Here is a 26,464-nt window from a genome sequence, read left to right as displayed (position 1 = left end):
TTTGGCTCCACGAGGAGGCAGACACGCTCCCTCCTCCCCTGGAGCCATGCAGCCCTGCATGCTCCCGCGGGGCAGCATTTGGCTCCGTGGGGAGGCAGACACGCTCCCGGCTCAACTGGAGCTCTGCTGCCGCCATGTGCAGCGCTCTGAGGGCTGGGGCTGTGGTCTCCCGTGGGGCAGCGTGTCTGACTCTGCGTGGAGCCTCAAGGTAAAGGGCCCAGGGCTTGGGGTGTTGGATAAGGGGTGGGGGCAGTCAGGGGACAGGTAGGGGGTAGGGTCCAGTCTGGGGACAGGGAACAGGGAGGCTTAGATAGGGGTGGGGTCTTGAGGGCAGTTGGGGGCAGAGGTCCCAGGAGGGGGTAGTCAGGGGACAAGGAGCAGCGGGGTTGGGAGTTCTTAGGAGGGCAGTCACCCAGCCCTCTCCCCTGAGGTCTGACATCCCCCCTACACACACACACCCTACCCTCTGCCCCGCACACCCCCCAGGCCCCTGACCTGAGCCCTGTACCTCTCTCATACACACCCAGCCCTCTGCTTGACTCCTTCATCCCGCCCCGCAACCCTGATTCTGGCACCCCCACCCATACCTAGCCCCCCCTCTGCCCTGATACCTCCAGCCCTGACTCCAGCCTGCCTCCAGCCCTCTGGGTTCTGGCTGCTGGCCCCGAACAGTCTGCTGCTGGTCTGGGGTTCTGGCTGACGGACTCTTGAGAGACGGGGTCCCATCCGCAGGCCTCGCTCAGCCCGCTGCCGACCTAGGTGAACAGAACCCCAGACCAGCAGCGGGCTGAGCGGGCCGGCGGTGTAAGATCAACATTTTAATTTCATTTTAAATGACGCTTCTTAAACATTTTGAAAACCTTGTTTATTTTACAATACAACACTAGTTTACTTACATAATATATAGACCTTCTAAAAAACATTGAAATGTATTACTGGCACGTGAAACCTTAAATTAGAGTGAATACATGAAGACTCGGCACACCACTTCTGAAAGGTTGCTGACCCCTGACCTAGACAATTTAAAAAAAAAGTATCTTTTTTTATAAAAGAGCATCTCTTAAAAATTATTTGATTCTGTTTTTGAGGTAGGAGACTCAAGTAATTTATCTCCTAATTCCCATTTTGTCTGAGCACTCAATTTATTGATTCCATAGGATAACCCTGTGGAAACTTGTCTTCCAGCATGTCTAGTCTTGATATTTTTGTCATACTTTACAAAAGAAGAATTGGTATTTAAACTCTCATTTTCTCTAGATGAGGGCAATGTCACAAATATTTCTTGCCCAGTCCTGTCTCCTAAAACTCCAGATATGTTGTTTAGCAGTTAAGTCTGTAATAAGCATAGGTTAGTTATGTTTATCATGGTCTTGTGCTTGTGGACAGATCTTTTCTTCATTTTGTGGTGGTCTACGCTTTAACCTTTTTGAGGCAAAATGGTCAAACGCAACATGATGCTTCATTTTTGGAAGCAGTCATATATTTGTTTCCTGATGTACAGATTTAAAGATTTTTCATGATGAAATCATGGAGTTGTAGCTGCATTGGAACTTGCAGAAAATGTTCTGTCAACCCCAAAAAACTAGTTGTGAGATCTTTGATTTTATTTATTTGTTTTCCCACCAGCTGTTCTTGGAACAGAGAGGCTCAGTGGCAGAGTGCCAAGCTCTGAAAGAAAGTTATTTATCTGTTTGTTTGTTTTTTTCTTGAGCAGTTATGAGCCCTTCTACATACTTTATCTGTATCTCCACCTCAATCTTTGCCCGCAGTAGAGACACCTCAGTGATAGATGCTCTAAAAATGTAGATTACAAATATAGCATTGTATATATTTTAGATACCAGTGTCTGACAGTTTCTGAGCATAATAATATAAAATTTAAATATTAATTATTAAAATGGGAAAATGTGTAATACTGTGTCTCTTGGAAGAAAGGCAGATTTCTGCATCAGTTATCAATTAACCCAACACGCCAAGTTAAAATGGAAAACAAATGTCTTGAAGTCTTGCCTTAATTGATGCCACCAGTGTACGTAGGTATTCCTACTGGATACCTTAGCTTCAAGGTTTTCAAGAGTTTTGTCATATGATAGTCAGCAGTTTCAACCAGATTGTATTAAGAGAGAGAAACTCACTACGAATTTGAAATAGCATCCTGCATTCGCATATCCACTTAGATTCAGATGTATGCAGAGCAATGTTTAGAATGCTGGACATAGACAGACAAGCAACTGTTTAGAAGTCATTCTAAATAGGTCTAAAATCTTGTTTAGCTTTGTAAAAGCTAGATATTTGAAGTTTTATGTGTTTGTCCAATCACTTCTAGCAGCTGTATTTCAAAAGAGAAAAGGGATTCTAGTAATTAGTTCAGTTTCAGCTACATGAAGATGGAAATTTTTTTAAACCAAGAATCTTGTTTGTCAAGGAAGTCATTTCTCATTGAAGCCTAAGTCCAGGAGGGGAAGTGCCTTTAAGGGATATATATAGCACCAATGTTGTTTTTCACAGGCACTTGTTTCAGATTCATTTAGGTTTATCATTGGCAGGAGAAAATCTACTCTAACTTATTTCTTTCCTCATCTACTCTGAGGAGGTATGTAAGCTTTCTGTTCTGCAGTTGACCAGCCTTGAGTATCTCAGTCACAGGAAATTAATGAGTAAACCTGCAAAAGATGTGGCAACACTTCAGCTTCTATAAGAAGACATCTCTGGAGCATGCAGAATATTCATTGCCTATAATGTTCTGACTGTGCCATTCATTAGAGCCAAGTTTTCATAGCATATTATGCTGAATTGTTGTAAATGATTACATTCATCATCATCATCATATTCACTACTGAGGTTCTGATGACTGGATGCCACCAAGTTCTCGCTGAATTTTTGGTGTGACATCTTGTGTATCCTGTGGTGAAGTACCTTGACGTTTCCATGGATGTCTGCAATATTTAGTTCTAGAACAGTTAATGTATTGAAGATCTGCCAATATCTCAAGATATGGAACAAATCCCCTACCCAAACGCAAATAAGTTTCCTCTTCTTGAAGATTGCATTTTTCCTGTGTTTTGTTAAGCTGGAACAACTTACTCCTTTTGCAGTGAAAAAAATAAGTAAAAATCAGCATGGCTGAATTCAGCATCTTTATTTTCCCTGAGACAGAGCCATCTGATATTTTCGTGATCAGAGAGCGAAGGATATTTTTGTTTTATTTCAGCTTCCCCTCCCCACCCCGCAAGTTAGAGGTTTATGGGGAGGACGGGTGATGGGGGCAGTGGAGGGGTAGTATTTGCTACAAAATAACTCTCTCTAAAGGAAAATGTGAATCAAAGAAGTGTGACTCTACAGGGAAGAAAATTTACCAGTTGACTGATGGGTGCATAATTGTATAGCCAAATACTGGAGCTTTTATAACTTGTGTGAAAATTAACTGCTTCTCTTGCTCAGGAGAGGCAAGAACATTTCCAGAAGATCATCTTGGAAAGCACAGAGAGAATGGAGGATCAGGTAAGAGTAACTGACTGATGCATATGGCATACCATCAGAAAGCTATTACTGGAACTGTAGAAGTCGGTACTGCTGTTTAATTTTGGGATCCAGGAAGATATTTTTGGACTAGCAGAGTGAGCTGCCATGCACAGGAGGCAGTCTTTGTGAAGATAAGATGGTGGAAGCTCTGACCAAATTGAAGGAAATTATATCACGTCGCTTAATGGGTAAAGTGGAAATCTGTGAAGAATATTTCCTTTCAGAAATGGGGAGGCGACTTACTCGAACATGATGTTCTCCAAAGATAGCGGCTTCCTTACATTTATACTCTTCTACCCTTGTTTTGTCATGGGTAGATTTTTGCTAGGTCATTAGTCAGCTGAATCAGAGAACTGATGCTTGGTAACTACTATCTTGTAACTTTCCAAGAGAGAAGTCATTATAGACTTTATGGCTGAGTTTACAAAGAGAATTTGGTTTCTGAAGCAATACATATGAAAGTACAACTCGAGAGCTTGTTGCAAAGTATAAGATCAGAGAAATTATCATTTGATTCCAATGCTAATCCAGCTAATGAGCCTGTATCTGTTTGTCTCCTTGTCTCTTAAAACATGTACTTTTTGAAGTATAATACTTACTGATAATTATATCTAATACACTATGATACAGTCACCTACCTCTAGATCTACCCTGTCCAAGTCAAGCTGAATTGATTGGGTATTTAGAATAAAAGCCTTGAAACTAATTATAAACATTCTTGTTACTGGGTCAGCTGCTTGTTTCCAGTTGGCTATTTTTGATGAGCAAAACTGAAAAACATATGTATCAGTTTCCTGCTCCCTTCTAGTCTTGTGGTCTTGCCACCTTCCCCACCAAAAAATAAAAAAGCTAAAATTGTTCTGTCTTTAGTGTTAAAAATTTCTGTTACTAGTAGCTTTCTATACTGCATGCTATGCTTTTATTTCACAACATGTTATATATTGCACAGGGCCAAAGCATCATTCCCATGCTGACAGGAGAAGTTATTCCTGTAATGGAACTTCTTTCATCTATGAAATCACACAGTGTTCCAGAAGAAATAAATGTAAGTCCTTATGTTTGCTGGATTTTGAAAAGGAAGCAACTATGCCACTCTTATTAATGCTGCCTTTGGTAATATAAATCATTGATACTATAAGTCATTATGCTCTTTAACTGTTTGGCACAGGAAACTCTCCTAAATGGTATTTTTGCTAATAGCAATTTCTCATAAATATCTGAGTAGTAGCAATAATTTTTGATCAACACTTAGCAAAATTGGCTGTCAACTGTATTATGCTTTCTAAAAAGGGAAAGGAAAGGATGTCATCAAATAAAATTAATATTGGGGAAAAAGTTTTAATGGTGAGATCTATTAGAATGTGGACTAACCCTTCCCTGGACAGCAGAGGAAACACCATTACTTGGGCCAGTTTAAAATATTTTGATTGAAGCACTAAAAATACACTGTTGGGAACGATATCAGTGGTGGTTCAGCTGGGGAGAAATGAATTAGACGATATAATTACTCTTTTCTGTCTCTTAATATCTGTTGACCACCTTCAGAGGTTAATGGCTTAAAACAGGAAGAGCTGTATTTTTGGGAGTCTTAAACATGCTTGATTCCTCACAATTGTGAAACTGAGATTATCTAGGATTCACTTAAGCTATCACCACATATCATTAAAAATCCAAAATAAAATGTTTTTAATGTGGCTTGTTATACCACTTCATCTAACCTTTCTTTCTGTTCCTTTGCACTCCAGATAAGTGACACAGTGTTAAATGATGATGACATTGGGGACAGTTGCCATGAAGGTTTTCTCCTCAAGTATGGTCTTGCTCTCTGTTTTATGCTGTTATGAAACCACTTTAAAAGTAAATGATGCCAATGTCTCTTAATTGGTTGTTTTTAGGCTTAGAAGGATTAGATTTCTATTGGTAAATGTTGATTTCTCCAGATATGCACAAAGCAACAAAAAAATCTGTCCATCATTGTCTATCTGTAAATTTTGAATATCAAGTAAGAAAAATGCTGCTTAAGAGCTTGGAGTTGATATTTGCTTTGTATATTTTGACATGAAATGTTGACAATTTGTGTTTTACCAGTAACAAAGCTTTTAATTTTTTGAATCTCAGTGTCGTTTGTCATTAAATAATTGTTGTCAGAAACCCCTCTCCCCATAATTTCCCACCAGTGTGAAAATTTAAATAGAAAAAATGTTTAAAAATAAACATCAGTATATGTCAAAATAATTTTTTAAAAATCCACTTCTGCAAAGTCTAGCTGTATTGGTGGTTAAGGTTTAATTTGGGGTGAGGAGATGTTAATGCTCGTATCGCTTCTTTTTATGTCTGCCTAAGCGATATCATTAAGATTGTTTGTTTGTTTCCTTTTTAAATGAATGGTCGTGGATTGATGGCTCTTGAAATTTGCATGCTGATCTCTATCAACCCATTATGGCATGAGTATAGGACAACTGCTCATTATCACTGGAATGACATGCTTAGAGAAAGGGTTAATTGATAAGGGTTATATTACTTTGAAAATGGCATAGGATCATGGAACCTGTTAAAAGTGTAAAGGGGGGGACATAGACAAAGGGTTTTGAGTTTCTTAACACAATAAGTCAAGTTGTGGTTATATCATAGGAAGTTTAGGAAAAGTCATGGGTTAAAGTCACAGGTAAAGAATGACAAATCCATAAATGTCATGCACATTCTTCTGTACTCAGAACATTTAATTCTTCCATTTTCTTTAACATAAAAATAGTTAACCATTAGTAAATCAGTACACAAATGTCTCTTGTGTTAGGAAATCACATAACACACTCCCATCTTTAATGGGGGCGTTTATTGATCTTCTGTCAGAGGGGTAGCCGTGTTAATCTGAATCTGCAAAAGCAGCAAAGAGTCCTGTGGCAATTTATAGACTAACAAATGTACTGGAGCATGAACTTTCGTGGGTGAATACCCACTTCGTCGGATGCATCCGACGAAGTGGGTACTCACCCACGAAAGCTCAAGCTCCAATATGTCTGTTAGTCTATAAGGTGCCACAGGATTCTTTGCTGCTTTTATTGATCTTCTGTCATTCCTCAAAACATCTCTGTATATTGCCTGGTGAATTTAGATAGTCCGTAGCTCATAGAACTGTCACTGTGTTGTACAGCACCAAACACCCAGAGTACTACACAAATAAAATATTGACTGTGTTCATAATACCTAGCAGTTATGTAGCATTTAGTGTTCATAAAGCACTTTGTTGCAAGGATTTATTTAGGTTTTCAATCTTGAGGCAAGTTAGCTTTTAGAAAAATATAAGAATGGCCATACTGGGTCAGACACAGGTCCATCTAGCCCAATGTCTCGTCTTCCGATAGTGGCCAATGCCAGGTGCCTCAGAGGGAATGAACAGAACAGGTTATCACCAAGTGATCCATCCCCTGTCACCCATTCCCAGCTTCTGGCAAACAGGCTTGGGACGTCATCCCTGCCCATCCTGGCTAATAGCCATTGATAGACCCATCCTCCATTAATTTATCTAGTTTTTTTTTTTTAACCCTGTTATAGTCTTGGCCTTCATAACATCCTCTGGCAAAGAGTTCCACAGGTTAACTGTGCATTGCATGAAGAAATACTTTCTTTTGTTGTTTTTAAATCTGTTGCCTATTAATTTCATTGGTGACCCCTTAGTTCTTGTGTTATGAGAAGGAGTAAATAACACTTTTTCTTATTTACTTTCTCCACACCAGTCATGATTTTACAGAGCACAATTTCACATTGAGTGCATATCACTACATGGTTTATTGTAGGTGAATTGATTTCCACCAAGACACATCAAGAAAAAATGGTCCTGTAATATTGCATCATTCTATTAGTATGGCTCCTGTCCTCACTCTTTTGTTTTTGATTAAGAAATAGGTACAGAGAATAGCACTTGTTCACTGTATATTTTCATTATTGAATATCTGCATTGTAACTGATTCAGTAACCAAATGGTGTATGCACCAGAGCTACACATTGCAAATAGCCTGTTCCGCCGAGCATCTTGTGCTGCATTACTCAGTTATGCCCTTAAGAAATAGGGGAGCTTCCTGGCTTTTGCCAGATTAAAATTTTAAACTTTATCATGTCTTCAGTATATATTTTGATTTTTTTTGTTCATTGAATAAAAATTGGACTTGACAAAGTAACTATAATAATTCTGACCTTGTAAGTTAAGCAGTCATGCATCCTTGTGGAACTCCAAAATGCAACTGCAGAAGTATATTCATACATACAAAGAACTCTTCAGTGTTGTGTACTACCTTAGATCCTGAAGTGGTGTTGGGTTTTTTTGTTGTTGTTTTTTTGTACTGAGATATGTGGTAACAGATGCTTGTGCGATCAAAGCCATGATATGTTTAGTAATTGAAAGAAGCAAGACTCAGAACCTTACTGTTGTGTCTATATTCTTTTTACAAATGAAAGCTGTTTAATCACAGAATAATTCAAGTTCCCTTTATTTGAAGGTATAGTTTTACTTTTGCTTATCTAAATAAATTACCTTATACTCTTCAACACTAAACCCATAATTGGGTTAGCCTTCCAGTAACTTAATTCAGTTCAGCCAGGATGGCTTCATAGTAATATTTAAAAAATCAGATTGCTATTACTTAAATGAATTGTACTAAAATCTAGATGTTATAAAAATCCAAAGGTTTAGTAATGTAAGTAAAGAAAAGTCTGTTTGAAGCCTGCTTCTTTTTGTTCTGTTTTTCATATCTGCATACAGAATTATGTTGAAGCACTTGTTTTGGAGTAGTCTGTTGTATTTATTAAGCTGAATTTCATTTCAATTTGCAGCGCCATCAGTTCACACCTGCAGACTTGTGGTTGCTCAGTGGTTGTAGGTAGCAGTGCAGAGAAAGTTAATAAGGTAAATGCATTCGATAATTCTTAAAATTGGATTCTGATTATTGTATTTGGACTGTCAGCAGATTATCTGCAGTAATGTAAAAGTGGCAATTAATGAGAAGTAAAATATTATTCAGTTACATTTTATATTTCCCTGAAATATATTTGATGTGGAGGGACCAGTACTGTATTACTATTGAACTTTTTTATTTTTATGATTGGTTGGCAATTGAGTATGAAAAATAATTTATCATTTGTATTCTGACATTTCTTAACAACTAATTTATTTTATTGTGTATATGAAATTATGGAAAATGAGGCTATAGTTTTAGGATTAGATGTTTTTTATTAGCCATATGCATAAACTGTTGGCTTCTGGATTAACATTTAGCTCTTCGGCTATTGCAATGGATTTTATCTAAATAAATGAATCTATGCATAATTTTTATCATATTGAATACCCAGTTGCAGAGTAAAATTTGCTGTAATTCTGGATCATAAATTGCCTTTACACAATATCTAATGCGCTCCAAACTATTTTGAGTCACTCATTCATATGTAAGATGCAAATTTTCTAGGTCCCCACCCTCAGTTCTTTGATTTCTCTTTGCACTTCTGTTTTGTGCTGCAGTTTCCTCATGATCCTCATAGCCTTAATCATAAATAAATGACACATTTTAAATAATTTAATGTAAAAAATAAAACAGGACTAACTGAATTCTGTTAGTGACTTGGTCAGTAAACTCAGTTAGGTTCTGGGTTTCAGTGGAGACATGCAGTATCCAAAGTGCAGGTGCAAACGTACAAAACTTGAGTCCTGCAATAGCAAGATGTCCATTGGTAGACTGTCATGTTTGCTGTCTGGAGTGTCTATGGAACTAACTTATCAAAAGGATGCTTGCTTTATGCTACCTACGCCTCCATGATCAGAAAGTATAGGAAGCATTGGCTGAATGCCTTTTTAATGGAAGAAGACTAAGGCAGAAGGCCAGGAATATCAGGATAATGCTCTTTACGCTTTCTTTCTGAAGACAGCCATCTCAGTGGTGCTACCATTAATCAGAAGAATAACTGGTTGCAGACTCCTGTGGCAAACTGCCTTCTCCCCACACCTACCACTTTTTGAAAAAAAGACAGGTGCAAAGGAACCGAGGGAGGGTTAGGGCGGTACCACTTCATGTAGCTGGGGGAGGGGCTACAGCCATGAGGCGCCAATACCTCCTCTCTGTAAGTAGTGCTAGGCACATTTATCCAGTTCTGGTGGGCTGAGCACATGCGCACCTAAATGGAAAACATGTCTGCACCACATCTAGAAGAACCATAGTTACAGTAAGTAACTGTTTCTTCCTAAGCCTACTAACTTGTCAGGTAATTATACAACTACAGGGTGGATAAAAATCTGATTTTTTTTTTAAATTAAAAAATCGGATTTGTTTTATTTCAATTGGATTTTTTTTTTTGATAAAATGCTTTTTGAGGAAAAACCTATCTAAAGATTAGTTTTAATTAAGATACATAATAATTCAAAGATATCTCATCATGGAATAGGAATTATAAATTCTGATTCTATAGTATGAGACAATATATTCATGTAATGTTTAAGAAAGGTTTTATAAATAAGTTCTAATAGTTCATTGATTAGGGACACAATTTTATGGGGTTCACAGGCTTCTGTATAGATTATTTAGATTAATATTTCTATCTACCCAATGGACTCAGTGCTCAATCTAGAAGATGCCATCAGAGATGCTTAGTTTTACATTTCTCACACTGGATTTGTGTCTCCAGAGGTAACATGCTTGTTAACAGCAAACACGTTGTTAAATAAATAATATATAGAGGTGAGAAATAACAGACCTCAACTCTGTTGTCCCTCTGCAAATTTGTGTACACAGAGTCAATCCCTTACCTCTCTCTAAAAGTGCAAAGTTTCAAAAAGTTCAATGAATAGAAGATTGTTGGGGGCATAATAGATCTGGACAAGGAGAAGAAGTCTGGAGATAATATGAGAAGTGAGGAGGGACATATGCTTGTTTTTTTAAAATATTATATGTTTGCTGTTGAAGAAAAAAAATCCAGAATACATAACGTTGTTTTAGTTAAATAAAACAATTTAAATGTCTGTCTGGTGACGTTCTCTTTCTAATACAGCATGGCAAGAAAATCCTCCAAATACTAATGATTAACCTGTTGAATTGGAGATAGTTCACCTCCCAATGACATCATAAATATCTGCTTCAATTACCTTTGGTAAATTAAATAACCAAACACCCATTCATTTTCTGATATAGCTATAAAAATAAATCATTGTTTAAAAATGGACATTGTGTACCTTCTAAAAGTGAAACCTACATCTATCTCTGAATTGTGAAGAATGTGTATCAAGGTTATGACAACCAACAAGAAAGCACTTTTATGTAGAAAACCATGATTAAATCGAGTCTTCCTGACTAGTGATTTAAATTGTGATTTAAATCAATTTGATTTAAATCAAATCCACCCTGCATATCTACATATTTAAAAGAATAATACTTTTAGAAAACCTGCTCAGCTGTGTTTGGAAAAATGAAATGGAGGAAGCCCTTTTAACTCTGAGGCTTTGTGAATGGATTTGTATGTACAAATTGGTTACAGTAATGCAGATCTGCCAGTTTTACATGTATGATGAGTCCCTGTTAGAAAGGTTATTGGCATGATGATGTGGCAGTGTTGGTCCCAGGATATGAGAGAGGGAAGGGGGTTGATATACCATTTATTGGACCAACTTCTGTTGGTGAAAGAGACAAGCTTTTGAGCTACACAGAGGCGTCCAGACCTGAAGACGAATTTCGTGTAGCTCGAAAGCTTGTCATGCTCACCAACAGAAGTTGATCCAATAAAAGATATTAATTTACTCACCTTGTGTTTTTATTAGAAAGGTGTCTCTTAAAATAGCAGGTCAATGCTGGGAGTTGAATTCACACTTTGACAAAACATTATTCTTACATTCTTCTGGGATACATCAGATGCTTGGGTCAGAAGGACTGTCCTTTGATTCCTATTTAATTAAGCCATTCTTCAGTCCACCCCCTGTAGTGTGAATACTGCTAGTTAATTTCCTACAGTGAGAATTGCAGAGGCAACTCATGATGGAGAAAATAAAGCTATCTTTATCAGTAAATTGAATTTTCCAGATGAATTGCCTCTCTGTCCTTCCGCCAAAAGTGAGGCCTCTAATATGCACCTTTAAGCCAGAGGAGCTGAGAAGGAATGGAGAGAAGGACTTTGTAGTAACATGTAGTCCTAGAACATTTTAGGTGTGGGGCATGTGTGCCATTAATGACTGCTACCTGTACACTGCTATTAGAGCCGGGGTTGTCTTTTGTGTGTCTGTACAGGTTTCAATCTGTATTGGGGCCTCTGGGTTTGGCAGTAATGTAAATACTTACTACTACTGCTGCTGTTTGTCTCATGAAACTATGGCATGACACTGCAGTGAGGCACTGTAGAGACGATATATTCAGAGAACTCCATTTATAAGTAAGAAACCCATATGCAGTCCTTTTATTTGATTATGCTTTGAATTAATGGTGTGCCTCTTATTGAGTTCCAGTTTATTTTACAAGATTGAACTTTCCCTCATTGTAAGACTTTTTTTTGTTCTGGGAGTCAATCTCTTAAGTGGGTGTGTGTAATACCCGCTAATATTAATATAATATGCTTACAACAGGAGGATATGGTTATAGTAAGCTTTGGGGCTGGTACAGTCATCTTATTAGTTTGTACAGTGCCTGGCACAATAGGGTCCTGCGCCATGACTGGGAGTCGTAGGCACTACTGTAATATTAAATAATAATCGATATGTACATTGTTCAGATAAAATACGTATGTATTCTAAACACGATACTTAAAATAACTAATTAGTAAAGAGCTGTTGCTCTTCTTTTTTTTTGCTCATAATACTTAGAGCATCTCTGATCAGATCAACAATTTCCTTGTTAGGAAATGAGAAGTAGATTAAACAGAGGAAGAAATAAAGTGACTGAGCTCTCAGACAAAAGCTGCTGAACAGGGCTATTCTGCAATAATTTGGGGTTGTAGAAGCAGGAAAATGTACATATATCATGAAATGTGCATTATTGTGGCAAAAGAAGTCTGAATTAGTGGAAAAAATTATGGGCATCTTAATTGCATGCTGTGCATACACAGTATTTTTTTAAAAAGAATAGAAGCAGGGGAAATGCATGTCTGAAAACAGGTTAAGAGCATATTATGTAACAACCACAGCAGCGCTTCTAAATACTCTCTCCTTGAACTATGTTTCTGTTAATGGTGCAGCTAGATGGAGTGCTTAAAATAAACATATACTTACGCCTTAAGGAAGTCTGATTTCGTGATTTTTATTAGTTTTTCTGAAAATGCAAAAACACCTATCACTGCATCATTAAAGCAGGTTTTTGCATTTTCTGACGTAAGTATTAGCTGTCAAAGTTCCTACAGCACGAGCACCTTTTTGAGCAAAGCATTTGCTGAACAACTCAAAATAATTGATTTGCTACTCTATTTCATCATGTCATTCAGCTGCTCATTATCTATTTCCACTGTATGTTCCGTGCAGCATGGACCATGCTTTTTCTCATCTTCTGAGTAAGAGCATTTAGAACACTTATTAAAGCATATCATAAAAATTGTACTGGATGTATAACATGGCCAAAGCTGATGTTGCCGTGGTAACCTAAACTTCTGTGTTTCTTGACTCTAAGCAATTAAACTATGCTACCTTAGATGTTCCATTTAATATTTGTTCTGTTATTTTCATTTAATATATAGTCTTGAGTGTGGTTTAATTTTAATACCTCTACTTTTAGATGTCAGTATGTAACTATTTGACATAATTGTAGCATTCTTTTTTCTAATGTGTGGTGAACTTCTTGGATAATCACTTAAATCTGTGCTGAATTGTGTTCTAAGATCAATGCTTTCTTTACTATACATCTGCCTATTTTTTACAAAACTTTTTGTATTGCAGATAGTGAGGACATTGTGTCTGTTTCTTACTCCATCAGAACGGAAGTGTTCCAGACTCTGTAGAAATGAATCTTCCTTCAAATATGAATCAGGACTCTTTGTACAAGGATTGCTCAAGGTAAGGCAATTTTATTGTGGCTTTTGATTTTTTTCCCTAAATTCTTTTCTCCAGTATCCAGAAACCTACAATTTCTTATCATAATCATCTTAACTTGAAAATACCTAAATATATTGTTGTCTTAAAAAGTTTGTTCTCTTCACTTGTTGATTCCTGATGCCAATATTATAACCATGATTTCTCTCCTATATGTCTGTATCCATCTGTTGCATCTTGTCTTATACTTAGAGTGTGAGCATTGTGAGGCAGGGACTGTCCTTTTTTCTTTGATGTTTGTACAGTTCATAGCACAATGAGATCCTAGGCTACGACTAGAGCTCCTGGGTGATATTGTAATACAATACTAAATTATTACCTATATTCCATGACTTAAAGCTGTTTGTAGGGATGCGCAGATTTCAAGCAAATTTTTCCTCTGTACTGTCTGTTCCCTTTAGGAATAGTTTCTGTCATTGTTCCTTCACTTTGGGAATAAATCTATAGATTTACTACTTTGGGGGGGATCCTAGACCCATACAGGCAAGAGTTTAAAATTTGCGTATGCTAGCTAAATCAGACTCGGAGAAAAGAATATTAGTCTCCAGCGCTCCAGCATACTATGAAAAATAGTTTCAAAATATTTAGGAAGGGCCGTAGGAGTGGATGGTGCTTCATAGGCAAGTAATATTATAAGGCCCCTGTTCCGAGGAGCTTTCAGACTGAATTTGACAGATAATGATAAACTATAGCTAAATGATATGAAGTTGAGGGACAGATTGTAGAACCTGTGCTGGCCAGCACATTAGGAAGATGGAGCCAATGTTCTGCCCCTGCCTGCCCACTCTGACTTCTGTTGGAGAGGAGTAGGGACCTGAGGGAGCCACATTTTTACATTTTAATGTTTATTGTATTTACCTAGCGGTACCAATATCGTTGCGGGGGGGCGGGGGCAATGCCTTTTATCAAAACCAAATAAAAGCTCAACCTGTTTGCCTTCTAACTAGGTAAACTAAGTAGTTCTTTGTTCTCAATAGCAAGTGTGTACTTGGGTGGAGGGTTCCTAACTTCAGATGCTGATTATGTGCACTTCTACTTACGTGTTGAGAGAATTTCTAAAGCTTTCCTAAAAGGAGTGAAGATAAATGATGTTCCCTTCACTGAAAATATTTTTAAGGAAAAAAACTTGTGCATGCTCAAACTTCTCAAATTCAGAAGGCTAAAGTTAAATGCTGTCATGCTTCCTCCATGATAAATATTGTATAATGTTATATGGTAGTCTCTCCTGACCTCTGTTCAATTCACTTGGTAGCGTATTTGCTCACTTTAAAGCTGCATTCATGGCTGTGAATACGGCTTTGTAACTCACTTTAACGTCAAGCATCATGCAGCAGGAGAACTGGAAGGGTGTTACCAGCAACAAGACTTTCATGAAACAATGCAGTGATGTGCACATCACTATTTTCCAACACCTCCTCCAAAAAAATTGATATTTTATGTGTATGCTGTTACTTTAAACAACCACCTTGTTTTACAATAGGGTTTAACTAGAATTATAAACACACAGACCTCTAAAATGAAATGCATTTAAACACGCTGTTTTAAACTTAAGACTGGTGCTTTAATGTTGTTTGAAATACCTGTTGTTTTTGGTTTTTTTTGTAACTGGGAGACTTCTCTAACTCTTTTTTGCTGTAACAGGATGCAACTGGAAGCTTTGTGTTGCCCTTCCGTCAAGTAATGTATGCTCCATATCCTACTACACATATAGATGTGGATGTCAACACAGTGAAGCAGATGCCTCCTTGCCATGAGCATATCTATAACCAGCGGCGATACATGAGGTCCGAGCTGGCAGCATTTTGGAGAGCCAATTCAGATGAAGAGATGGCTCAGGATATCACTATCCATACAGATGAAAGCTTCACTCCTGATTTGTATGTACTATCGGTACTTTCAAAATTATATTGCTTAGGACAGCATAACAGTGTAGTTGCATTTTGTCAGACCTTTTCATATAAAATACAGTTCTGTTTTATTCAGCAAATGCTTTCCTCAATCAGGATAAACAGCCTGTGTTTTCTTCTTGGGGAATGGGTTATAAGAGGTTAAAAACACTTCAGAAGTAGTACCTGTTGCTCACTATTTCATTAGCACTCCATCTCAATGAAATTCCTGATAACATCCCATTCAATCTGATATGGTTGAATAATAATAAATAGGTATGCTATATAGTTAAGTACATTTACAGCTGACATTGGCTTACCTGGTTCTTGTTAAGTGCATCTGGGCTGAAAAAGTTCAGTTTCATATTCCAAAGTAACTTTTTTTTTAAATAAAACCCATATCATAATTCACTAAAACTGACTTTTTTTAAATTTGTTTTAAATTCTGTCAGAGCCTTAACTATAATCTTATTACCAGGCACCAATATAATATATTTAGTGCCTCCTTATCACATTATGTCATGCTTTCTTTGTTGTCTCTTCACAGGAATGTTTTTCAGGATGTCCTGCATCGTGATACATTAGTAAAAGCCTTCCTGGAGCAGGTAACAGCTGTTCTTTCAGAATGAGCAAAAGATGAAAAACAATTCTCTACTCTCATATAACAAATATTTTAACACAAATAGATCCTTCCCTGCATTATTTGAAAGCACAACAATAGTAGTATAAGAGAGATTCCTCTGAACATGTGCAGAAATGTAATGACCCGGTAATTACAGGTTCCTATAAAATAGCTGTCATTCTATGACTATAATAATCAAAAAGTAATATAATACAGAGTATGTTCAGTGCAACATGCCATTTTAGTTGAGCTGTGGTCTTTTCCTGGAAAGTACTTTACAGGAGGGACTGCGTCCAGAAATAACTACAGTGACTTTTGGGGGGTGAAAATATGGGGCGGGAGGGAGCTAGAATCCCAGGTGCACTCAGCCTAGAACAGTACCTTTCAGCATGGGATTGTTACCCAACCAGGTGTAGAATTAGAAATTGGTCTCAGTTTAAAATGTCTGACTGTGTAATAGAAACAAGGTGGGACAACACAGCTACAACAACGCTGCATATGTAACTGTGTAATACAAATAGATGGCCATTAAACACTGCAAGCTTAATTTGCAGTACTAATATAACACTGAAAATACTAGACACAGTTGTGAAGAACAAGGCACACCCCCTATTGCTGTATAATACTGCTAGAACTTGCAGCATTGTATAATCACTCGTCTGCTCCATTTCAAGTAATGTAAAAAAAGAGCAAAAATATGATTTGTCTTAATAGAATGGCAGAACAGCTTAACTTATCACATCTGTCTGAATAGAGTCTAAAATGTATCCTGTCATGATTATACATTTCCTTTAGCATAATTAGGAACTGTTACATAGATGCTAGTTCAGTGTTCTAGCTTTTCCACATTCCTGGAATGAAACCTGAGTTGCGTGTAATTTAGTTTTCTACTGTAATTTTTAACAGGTCTTTCATTTGAAACCTGGCTTGTCTCTGAGGAGTACTTTCCTTGCCCAGTTTCTTCTCGTCCTTCATAGAAAAGCCTTAACTCTTATAAAGTACATAGAGGATGATACGTAAGTAAAAAAAATAATAGAAGGGGGGGTGGGAATTTCTTGTTCACTGGGAAATCTTCCTATGTTGTAACAGTTTTTCTCTTTACTCTTGCAGGCAGAAAGGAAAAAAGCCTTTTAAGTCTCTCCGTAGCTTAAAAATAGACCTTGACTTAACAGCAGAGGGCGATCTTAACATAATAATGGCTTTAGCTGAGAAGATCAAACCTGGTCTACATTCCTTTATCTTTGGGAGACCCTTCTACACTAGTGTCCAAGAACGTGATGTACTAATGACATTTTAAAGATCCTGTATGCTGCTGAAAGCAAGCTAGTAATGTAAACACCATTTTTCCCTTTTTGATAAGCACAGTCTTACACTCTAATGCAGTGACTGAAAGCAAGTTACACTACAATTCAGTCGAAATGGGGAGGGAGTATTAGAGGGAAAGTCACTTCACTTAGGGAAGCACACTTCAAACAAGCCTTTTTTGTTGTTTACAATGAAAGTGAAAGTAAATATTGCAGTAGTTTTTATGATATTTTGGGTTTGCTGTGTAAACTTTGCCACAGTTCTGGCTTAAACTGATTTAAAGGGAGGCTTTTGTATTGACTCTCTTTAGAGAGATCATACAGCTTCTCCACCATTTCTCTTCAATTTTGTGTCCCTCCTTATCTTGTTATCAGTATTTCCCAGTGTTGTCATGGAAAATCATACTTCTTGTCCTCTCCATTATGGAGGCACTGCCTTTTGTGAAATAGAAACTGGAAGAACAGTTTCAACACTTTTTGTTGTTGTTGTTGTTGTTCTTTATTTCTTATGTGTGGGGCTAATGTGAAAAACACTTTCCCTGCTCCCCATTCCAACCTCACCAGAAAGTTTTTTGTTACTTTATGTGATGCATTTAAAAGGATATTAAAAAAAAAAAAAAACCAAAAACTAAAGATGAAAGAGAACTGTACAGCATTATCCCTGGGAGGCAGAGTGCTGCCTTTTAGTGGATTGTAAAGCCAAACTGATCTGAAGAATGCTGCTTTTAAAACGGGGTCATTTTTTAAGCTGTTTTGCGTGTATAAGTGCCAACCAGGATTTTCTGCCACTGACTATGTTGAACCATCATGCATATCAGTGCTTAATGACCCAACATAATTGAGCTCTTTCAGAAAACAAAACAGGAAAATTAGGTTTTACACTTGCATAGCCATTGCCAACCTTTCTTTTTATAATCTGCTCCTATTTTTTTTATGAATAAAAACAAAGGCCACATTAAAACACTAGACCACCTGTACCTTTGTTCTTTTTGGAAATAACCCCTGGGATATAGCCAAACTTCAAGATAGACACTTTCTTTTCATGTTGCCTTTGTCATATGTTCAGCATAACTTCATTCAGGAATTGATGTGGCTGTTAACTAATAGAAGTTAACAGTGTTGATGGAAAAACAAACTCTGGTTCAGTGAGATGCTAATCTCCCTCTTTCATGCCAACACACTCACCTCTTAGTCCACTTGTTTTGCTTTGCATAGAGAAGATAAAGAACAGCAGGAAGTCAGGAAATGTACTTTACCTGCTTTCACAGCATTTCTTACTTGAATAATCTGAGTTGTTGGATGTAGTTTTCAGATTCCCCAGATACTTTTCAGGTTTTGCCAACATGCTACATGGTGTACTATGCTAAGTGATGCATCTGCATTGTGTGCTGCTATCTATCTGTCTTCTCCCCTTTCCTTTCTCCTCCCCCTTAAAAAAAAAAAAAAAAAAAAAAAAAAAAGTCAGGAATCTACTTCTGTAAATGTAGTGTGTTATTGATATTCCATGATGAGAGATTCCTTGCCAAAGAACTATTTGGTAACTGGGAATCTAGGCAAAGTCATTGTTGCTTTAGTACTTATGCCCTTGTTATAACTTTTTTTTATAGGATGGGTTTGCTCTGTGAACTACTCATTTTCTAACTCAGTTTCATTAGTTGAGACATAAGACACAACACTTCAGAATAATGGATTTTTCTAAAATATCTTCTCTTCTGATGTTAAAAGGGATACTGTCAAATAGCTAATGTCCATAATGTCCAAAATGTGATTGTCATTTTCTTATAGGAAAATATATTTTACAGTCTAAATATTTAGGACATCTAATAAGAAAGAAAAAGTAAGGTATGTCATTGTGTACTTAATACATATGTGCAGTTACTACAGTTTCATATGAAAATAAGATTATACATGTGAATGACCATTACTTGCTGTGTGCATGCATAGTTACCTTATTACATGCATAATCACACTCACAAATTAAAGTTTATCGTTTTAAAAAAAATTTCAAGTCCATCTTAAAAATAAAAACATAATACACTTTCGTAGAGTCCCTGCAAAATGTCTCATGCTGTTGGGCTTCCTTCTACCAGCGTCTCATCAGGAAAACTGTTGTTAGAATTATGCTGACTTAACCCAATGATACAGAGATCATCTTAATGTGTCACCAATTTATCTTCATATATTTTTAATCAGTTTGCCTATTAAAAATGGTATAATTCATAAACTATCTGTATTGCTTGGCTTCTCAGATGGCATTAAGAACTAAAAGTAGATGACATTACATTTCTGAAATGGAAGTAAGGTGCTAAAGTTGAATTGACTTTAGACACAGTGCTAAAATTAATTATTGTAGCGTGATAAAGCTTTGAAAACTTAACACTGACACTACTAACAGCAAAGCTCTATTGTTTACTGAAAACATTTTTGTGCATTTTCACTTTGAAACAGCTAACTGCTGGAACTCATTCAAATGCTAATTTTGTTGCACTATTGTCATGGATGCAGACTGTACAGTGAATAAATTATTAATGCATTTGCATGCTGTGCTGTCAGATTTATTATGCGGTATAAGGGAGGCGTTTTAGTAAACTGCGTGTGGATTTTATTTGTCCGTCTGAAGCTTCTGCTGAAGAACTATACTTCTGTGTTCAAGATGGAGTGAATTATGTAATCATTTGCCCTTTTAAAAATGGGGGAAAGACCCTTTTTCATGAAAGAAAATATTATTTGTACTCTTCCAAAGGCAGGGTCTTAGGCTGGAATGATAAAGGGAGTTAAACTCTTAACCAACCCTTTCGGTGTCTTTGTGAGCGAATAAAGGATGGCTGTGGTAACTGTTTAAAAATGTTAGTCTTCTAAAATTCCAAATCCAGTGGAAAACTACTTAATTTAAATTTCCCTTCTTGTACTGGGGCCTGATCAACCTCTAGCTGACATTAGTGTGAGCTGTTTGGTTCTCAGTACTTGCCACTTACTTGCCTGAATATAGATTTAGGAGCCTAAAGCCAGGTCCCTGTTTTTGAAAATCTTGTTCTCAGGTCTGAAAACTTGGGTTATGTATATTAGGGAATACTGGCAGCCCTGGTAAGCCACTATCACACCTTTCTACAAGGTCGTGTATTACCTGTTGATCTGCTTCTCATGGATTCAGGAAAATCACAATGCTTCTTACTGATTTCTCTGGGCGGGATAGGGAGTGGTGGTTAAGAGAATGGCGTTCATCTGCTATTAAGTCGTCCTGCTGTTTTTGCCCAACTGATATCCGCTGCTTTGGGGTCTTTCTCTCTCTTCCCACCCTTCTTGCATCAAGACTGACAGCAAAGCACCCCATGTTTTGATGTTACAAAAAGTTGCATTCTCCACCACACATTTATCTAGGATTGCTACTGCTTAGCAGGGCACCACAATGACTTCAGTCCTGTATGTGTATGTGCGCTCTTACCAATCTTGTTTCTGTCCCCAGCCCACCAGTAGGATATGCTGTCATGGTTAAAGCACAACGCCCTGTGGAGTGGGTGCTGTTGTTGACACCACAACAGTTTCATTTCCAGCACAAGGAGTGTAAGATTTTTTTTGAGAAGAAGAATCCAAGCTTAAGACCAAGAGTGAAAGCACAACTCAAATACTTAGCCAATGTTTGGGCGGGGGGGCGTGTTTAAGGCCCTACCAAATTCACAGTCCATTTTGGTCAATTTCATGGTCAGAGGATTTTAAAAATTGTAATGATTTCAGATATTTAAATCTGAAATTTCACAGTGTTGTAACTGTAGGAGTCCTGACCCAAAACGGGCCATTGGAGGGGGTCACAAGGCTATTGTAGGGGTGTTGTAGTATTGCCATCCTTACTTCTGTGCTACTGCTGGCAGTGCTGCCTTCAGAGCTGGGCTCCCAGCCAGCAGCTGGGAGAGGTTCCCAGAGATGGGTTTGATCTGGCCCTAGGAGTGGCCCCTGCAGGGGAAGAGGAAGTCCCATTCCTCCCCAGCCTGGCTGGGATGAGCATGTGGAGTTGGGCGCACGGTGAGAGCCCCCAGACCTGCTCCTCCCCTACACTAGCCAGATTTCACAGGGGAGATGAGATTTCATGGTTGTGAATTTGGTAAAGCCTTACTTAATTTGAGAGAGATCTCGCTTTAATGCCTAATATATATGTAAATATTGATTTGTCCTTTGTCCTGTATTTCAGCATTAAATGTGCTAAGGAGCAGATGATAGATAGTTAGTTATTTTTGTACTGCAAATAGAATATTCTGGGGTACTTTGTTAGACTGTTTTATATTTGTAATGTAGTTGTCCTTTATTTCCTTCAAGTGTAAAGGCCAGTTTCTTAAACAGTAAGTGAATGGGGTGGTGGAATTTATACGTTTCAGTCCACGTATTTGTCCTAAAAGATGAGAGCATTCACCTACTCATTTGTTGAACTGTTGCTAATATTTATGAAAAGTCACATGCACGTGGGGGATAGGGGCGTACCAGAAGTAGAAGATCTGTTCAGTTTCCTTGAATCTTCAAACGTGGATGGAAAAGAAAAGCATAATCCTGGCCGTTACCGCTGAGTAAATCTGGCTTCAGTCCCTGCTAATATAATGGAACTACCCTAGAAAGAGAGTTTCTAAACACATAGAGGAAGAACAATTACTGCTCAGCAGAAAGGGTTGTAAAAGAGCCAAATCTCTGTCCCAAGGAAACAAGGAGCGTGTAGTGGTATATTGCAGCTCCCATTTTAGGTACCATCTTCATTATTGGTCAAGATGGCAGGGTAAAGTTGAACACAAATTACATCTGCAGATACACTGAATCGAGGAAGGTTTAAACATCCATCAGGATAGGCAGAGCAATAATATGAAGAAACCTAGAGGCATTAGCAAGCTGGGTAGACAATAACAATGTCTTGGAAAAATGGAAGGGCAAGTTAAGAGTTGGAAGACTTGTATATTCAGCAGGAGAAAAATCTGCAAAGCAGTAATGCTGAAAAAGACTTGAGGATAATACTGGACAGCAAATTAGACACGATGCATGATTGAAATATGCCAGTAAGGTAAGGTCACTGCAGCTTGGGGCCATATAAGCATTGTAATGACAGCATGGAGATTTAATAGTCTCTGTACGGCCTGGTCTTATCCTATCAACTTCTAGTATCAGAGGGGTAGCCGTGTTAGTCTGGATCGGTAAAAGCAGCAAAGAATCCTGTGGCACCTTATAGACTAACAGACGTTTTGGAGCATGAGCTTTCATGGGTGAATACCCACTTCGTCAGATGCATGCCACGAAAGCCCATGCTCCAAAACGTCTGTTAGTCTATAAGGTGCCACAGGATTCTTGGCTGCTTTTATCAACTTCTAGGCACTTTACTACCTGGATAACATTGAGTAACAGAGAATGTCAAAGGGGCACCAAAAATGAATTATTATAAGCCCTAGAAGGATTAATTTATGGAGTAAAGCTATACACTTTGGTTAGACAGAAGACGGGGAGAGAACAGGAGGGCACTAAATTACAGATAGCTGTATGAAAAATAGAGGTAACGTGTGTCACAGGTGGAGCACAGAGATATAATTAGGAGTAACTAGATGAAATTAGAGAAGAGTCCTTAAATTGAATAAATATTAAGAAAATTATTTTGACTGAGTTTTGTAAGGCTATGAAATAACCTCAAAGAAGTGGCAGAAACTTCATCACTTGGCACATACAAAATTAGACTGGATAAAGTGTTAGAAAATGTACTATAGACAAAACGCCATCAGCTGGACTTTAATTCTGTGCCAGCTTCATTTACATTTAAAAAAATCTGACTTTTTAATTATGTAAAAATGAAAAATAACACTTAGTAACATTAGGCAAAAAGATTCTTTTCCCCAAGAATCAGGCAAGCACAGACAATACTGAAGGGGGGTTATTTACAGTATTGGGAAGACTGACAAGCAGCTTCAAAAATACGGTGCCATAGTGGCCAGTTATATACATTAATTTATTTGTACATACGGAGACACACTGTTACAAGTCAAGAGAGAACCCTGAACAAAGATAAAAATAAGAACAGTGCGTACATACAGAGGTCATTCTAATTGCATTAAACATCTATGACTACCTTGTGGGGGAAGGAGGTGGGGAGGGGAGTGGTGAGTGCTTACAGACATCCAGTGGCTTGTGAAGGGAGGGTTAGCATTGTTCTATTGGGTGGGCATTAACCATATAAGCTTATTAATTGTTTACAGTTGTTAGTGTTCTTGCTTCTCAGCAGTTTGTCTTTTTTGCTTGCTGAATTTTAACTCCATGACATTACAAATTATTTTACATAGTGTCCATGCTTCCAATTGTCAAAACCTTGCAGACACCACAAAACCGGGTTTTGGCCGCTATGTGAGATATATTTGGAACTTGGGGCACATGGACAGGAGCAATTTAGGATTGTGGGAGATGTACATTACTTGGATATTTCTGCTAAAAAAGATCAGCAGTGACATCTTAAAATGACATTTAAACCATGTGAGTATTCACACACATTCAGATGAATGTGGCAGTTCTGAGTTTTTCAGGCTGCTTACCTCCACTACCATGGGCCTTGGAAACAGGCTTTTTAAAACACAATTTTAGATTCTGAAGCGCAATTCTTCAGCTCCAGGTAGCTACATAGGCTTCTTATACAGCCAAAGAATACAGAGGGTCCTGCCAATAGGGAGCAATGTTCTGTTATGCCCTCCTATGGCTGGACTGTGGGGTCCTATGGGCTGACTGAATGTACTCAAGCTTGTTCTGTTCCTCAGAAGAGAGGACAGAAGGAGGCAATATTATGCCAAGCTGAATGGCAGAAAGTTGCAGAATAACTGATATGACAGTTTGACATTGCACTGGTCTGTGTTTGTCATGATGTTAGTATGATAACGATGGTGAAGGCAAACAATGTGATTGTCTGGACCTTGCACTTCAATTACTTTAAAGCTTCCTGTGACTCCATTTGATGTTGACTCTTCAAGAGCTGGTGCTAGTTAATAAGAGGCCATTTGTTACAGTGTCTTACTAATGCATAATACTCATTAGAAGCCATTTTGTTCTACTGACCTACATTTCACCCAGGTATCTTTCATGCTCAAGAAAAAAAACTACTCCCTGTGGTTTTCTAACTAGGTAGGTACAGCCCTGGCGACTGTAGTATCTGATTTCTGTCTCAAGTATTAACATTTAGAAATGTTATTTGGGTTGATCTATATACAGATAAAACTGTTCCTGCATGTTGATCTGAGGCACAGGGGAAGATAGAGAAATGGCTAACAGTGGCATCCCTTATGATGCAATATGGGAAAATAATTTTCCCAGTCAGTTATTCCAATTAAAAATCACAGTTCACTTTCAAAATATATTTTTCCCAGAACTAGTCAAGCCTTCTTTCAGTGAATTTTTTTTTTCAATGTTCTCGACCCATCTATCTGCCATATCTCAAAGGGTCTCTTTGTGTCTGTGTGAACAAACATGCTATTTCATTGTCATGTGTTTAAGGAAACGTGGTTTGTCTGACTAGTTGTATGGATGTGACAAAATGAGGATCCAATGTATTTGTTCCAGGAAAACATTGGCATCAAAAGCAACATCATGCTCATTAGCAGAAGCTAATGTCAAATCTGCAGAAGTGGCTTTAAATATTCACTACAAATTGCATTCACTTATTTACTTGCTGATTTACAGTGCTGGTGCAGTGTCTGTACTTGCATTTTTTAAACTGCATGGATATTTTGGTGGTGAACTGTGCATTACAAAGTCCAGTACTCCTATATGAGTTTGGTATGCTTGTCGTCTGATTGTATTGCAGTTGTTTGTTTGTTTTTCAGGTCACAGGTTTATGAAACATGGTAGCATAACTTTCTTGCATTTTGTCAGAAATTGGCAAAATTAAACATTGCTAATCCAGTTGTCCTGGCTGATTTCCAGCATGGAGAAATGACAGGGAGCCACAAATACTGTAAAATAAAGAGGCGTTGGAATAGTCAACTAAAGCTTTATCCACACTGCAATGAGATTGTGCTGGCAACAACCACGTTTTTAAATTTTAGAATTTGAAGCACTGTTGGGCCAGATTCTGAGCTGGTGTGAATTAGTGTAGCACCATTGCAGTCATGTTGTCAATAACTCTGTGCTGATTTACACCAGCTGAAGATCTGACACTTCATCTTTACGGTCAAGAATTGAGCCCACCTCAGCAAGCTGTGGGAACTGCGACGATTAATCCTTGAAACACACTAGAAAGACTAGTACTGATTACAGCAGGGGTCAGCAAACTATGGCCTGCGGGCCAGATTTAGCCTGCAAGCTGTTCAAAGCTGGCCCACGAGCTGCACCATGCAGCTCGGCCCTGCTCCGGGTCGGGGGCCTGACCGTGCGGCTTGGCCATGCTCCAGCGCTCTGACTGGGGCACTGGGTTGGGGGCCAGACCACATGGCTTGGTCCCGCTCTGGCCGGGGCGCTGAGTTGGGGGCTGGAGAAGGAACTTGCCACTGCTTTTAGGAGCGACTTGAGGTAAACGCCGCTTGAAGCCTGCACCCCCTGAGCCTCTCCCCATGCCCCAAGCCCCTGCCCCAGCCCTGATCCCCCTCCCACTCTTCAAACCCCTCAATCCCACCCCAGAGCACCCTCCTTCACTCCAAACCTCTCATCCCCAGCTCCACCCCAGAACCCGCAGCCCATCCTGCACCCCAACCCCAATTTTGTGAGCATTTGTGGCCTGCCACACTATTTCTATTCCCTGGTGTGGCAAAGCCAAAAAGTTTGCCCACCCCTAGATTACAGTCTTGCTTATTTTATCTTTGTTCGTTGTTCCTTGCATATTCACGTGTCCGTTTTTAGACTAAATTATTGAACATGTAAAACATGTTGGGAATTTATTGCTGTAGATTATTTTTTTCAAATGTGAAAAATGCAAAGTAAAAATTAAGTTCAACACTGTTATCCGCATTTTACAGAAGCAAAGAGACTGTGACTTGCTCAACACCTCGGAGAGGGAGAGATGATTTTAGGGGCTGTATTAGGACTAGGGAGTCCTTTGCTCCCAGTCCAGCATGCAGATCAGGGGAGATGGCAGGGTCCAAACACAATTCACCAACTAA

General features: G+C 38.3%; 1 protein-coding gene across 3 annotated transcripts in view; it reads left to right on the top strand.

Moving 5' to 3' along the window:
* Positions 1–19,911, top strand: part of C9orf72 (C9orf72-SMCR8 complex subunit) — a 34,125-nt gene extending 14,214 nt beyond the window's left edge. For 2 of the 3 annotated variants that reach the window (XM_075067374.1, XM_075067375.1), the window contains exons 4-11: positions 4,471–4,566; positions 5,267–5,331; positions 8,349–8,421; positions 13,408–13,524; positions 15,202–15,437; positions 15,994–16,051; positions 16,975–17,084; positions 17,179–19,911. In XM_075067374.1, the coding sequence (XP_074923475.1) occupies positions 4,471–4,566; positions 5,267–5,331; positions 8,349–8,421; positions 13,408–13,524; positions 15,202–15,437; positions 15,994–16,051; positions 16,975–17,084; positions 17,179–17,365 (942 nt within the window). In that variant the 3' untranslated portion in view covers positions 17,366–19,911. Of the gene's footprint in view, positions 1–3,444; positions 3,501–4,470; positions 4,567–5,266; positions 5,332–8,348; positions 8,422–13,407; positions 13,525–15,201; positions 15,438–15,993; positions 16,052–16,974; positions 17,085–17,178 lie in introns of those variants that run through there. The other variant, XM_032783912.2, reaches the window with a different exon arrangement.
* Positions 19,912–26,464: the final 6,553 nt, after the last annotated feature.

The sequence above is a fragment of the Chelonoidis abingdonii genome, chromosome 6 (genome assembly GCF_003597395.2).
Source record: "Chelonoidis abingdonii isolate Lonesome George chromosome 6, CheloAbing_2.0, whole genome shotgun sequence".
Classification (NCBI taxonomy): domain Eukaryota; kingdom Metazoa; phylum Chordata; order Testudines; family Testudinidae; genus Chelonoidis; species Chelonoidis abingdonii.
This window is presented reverse-complemented; position numbering and strand designations above follow the sequence as displayed.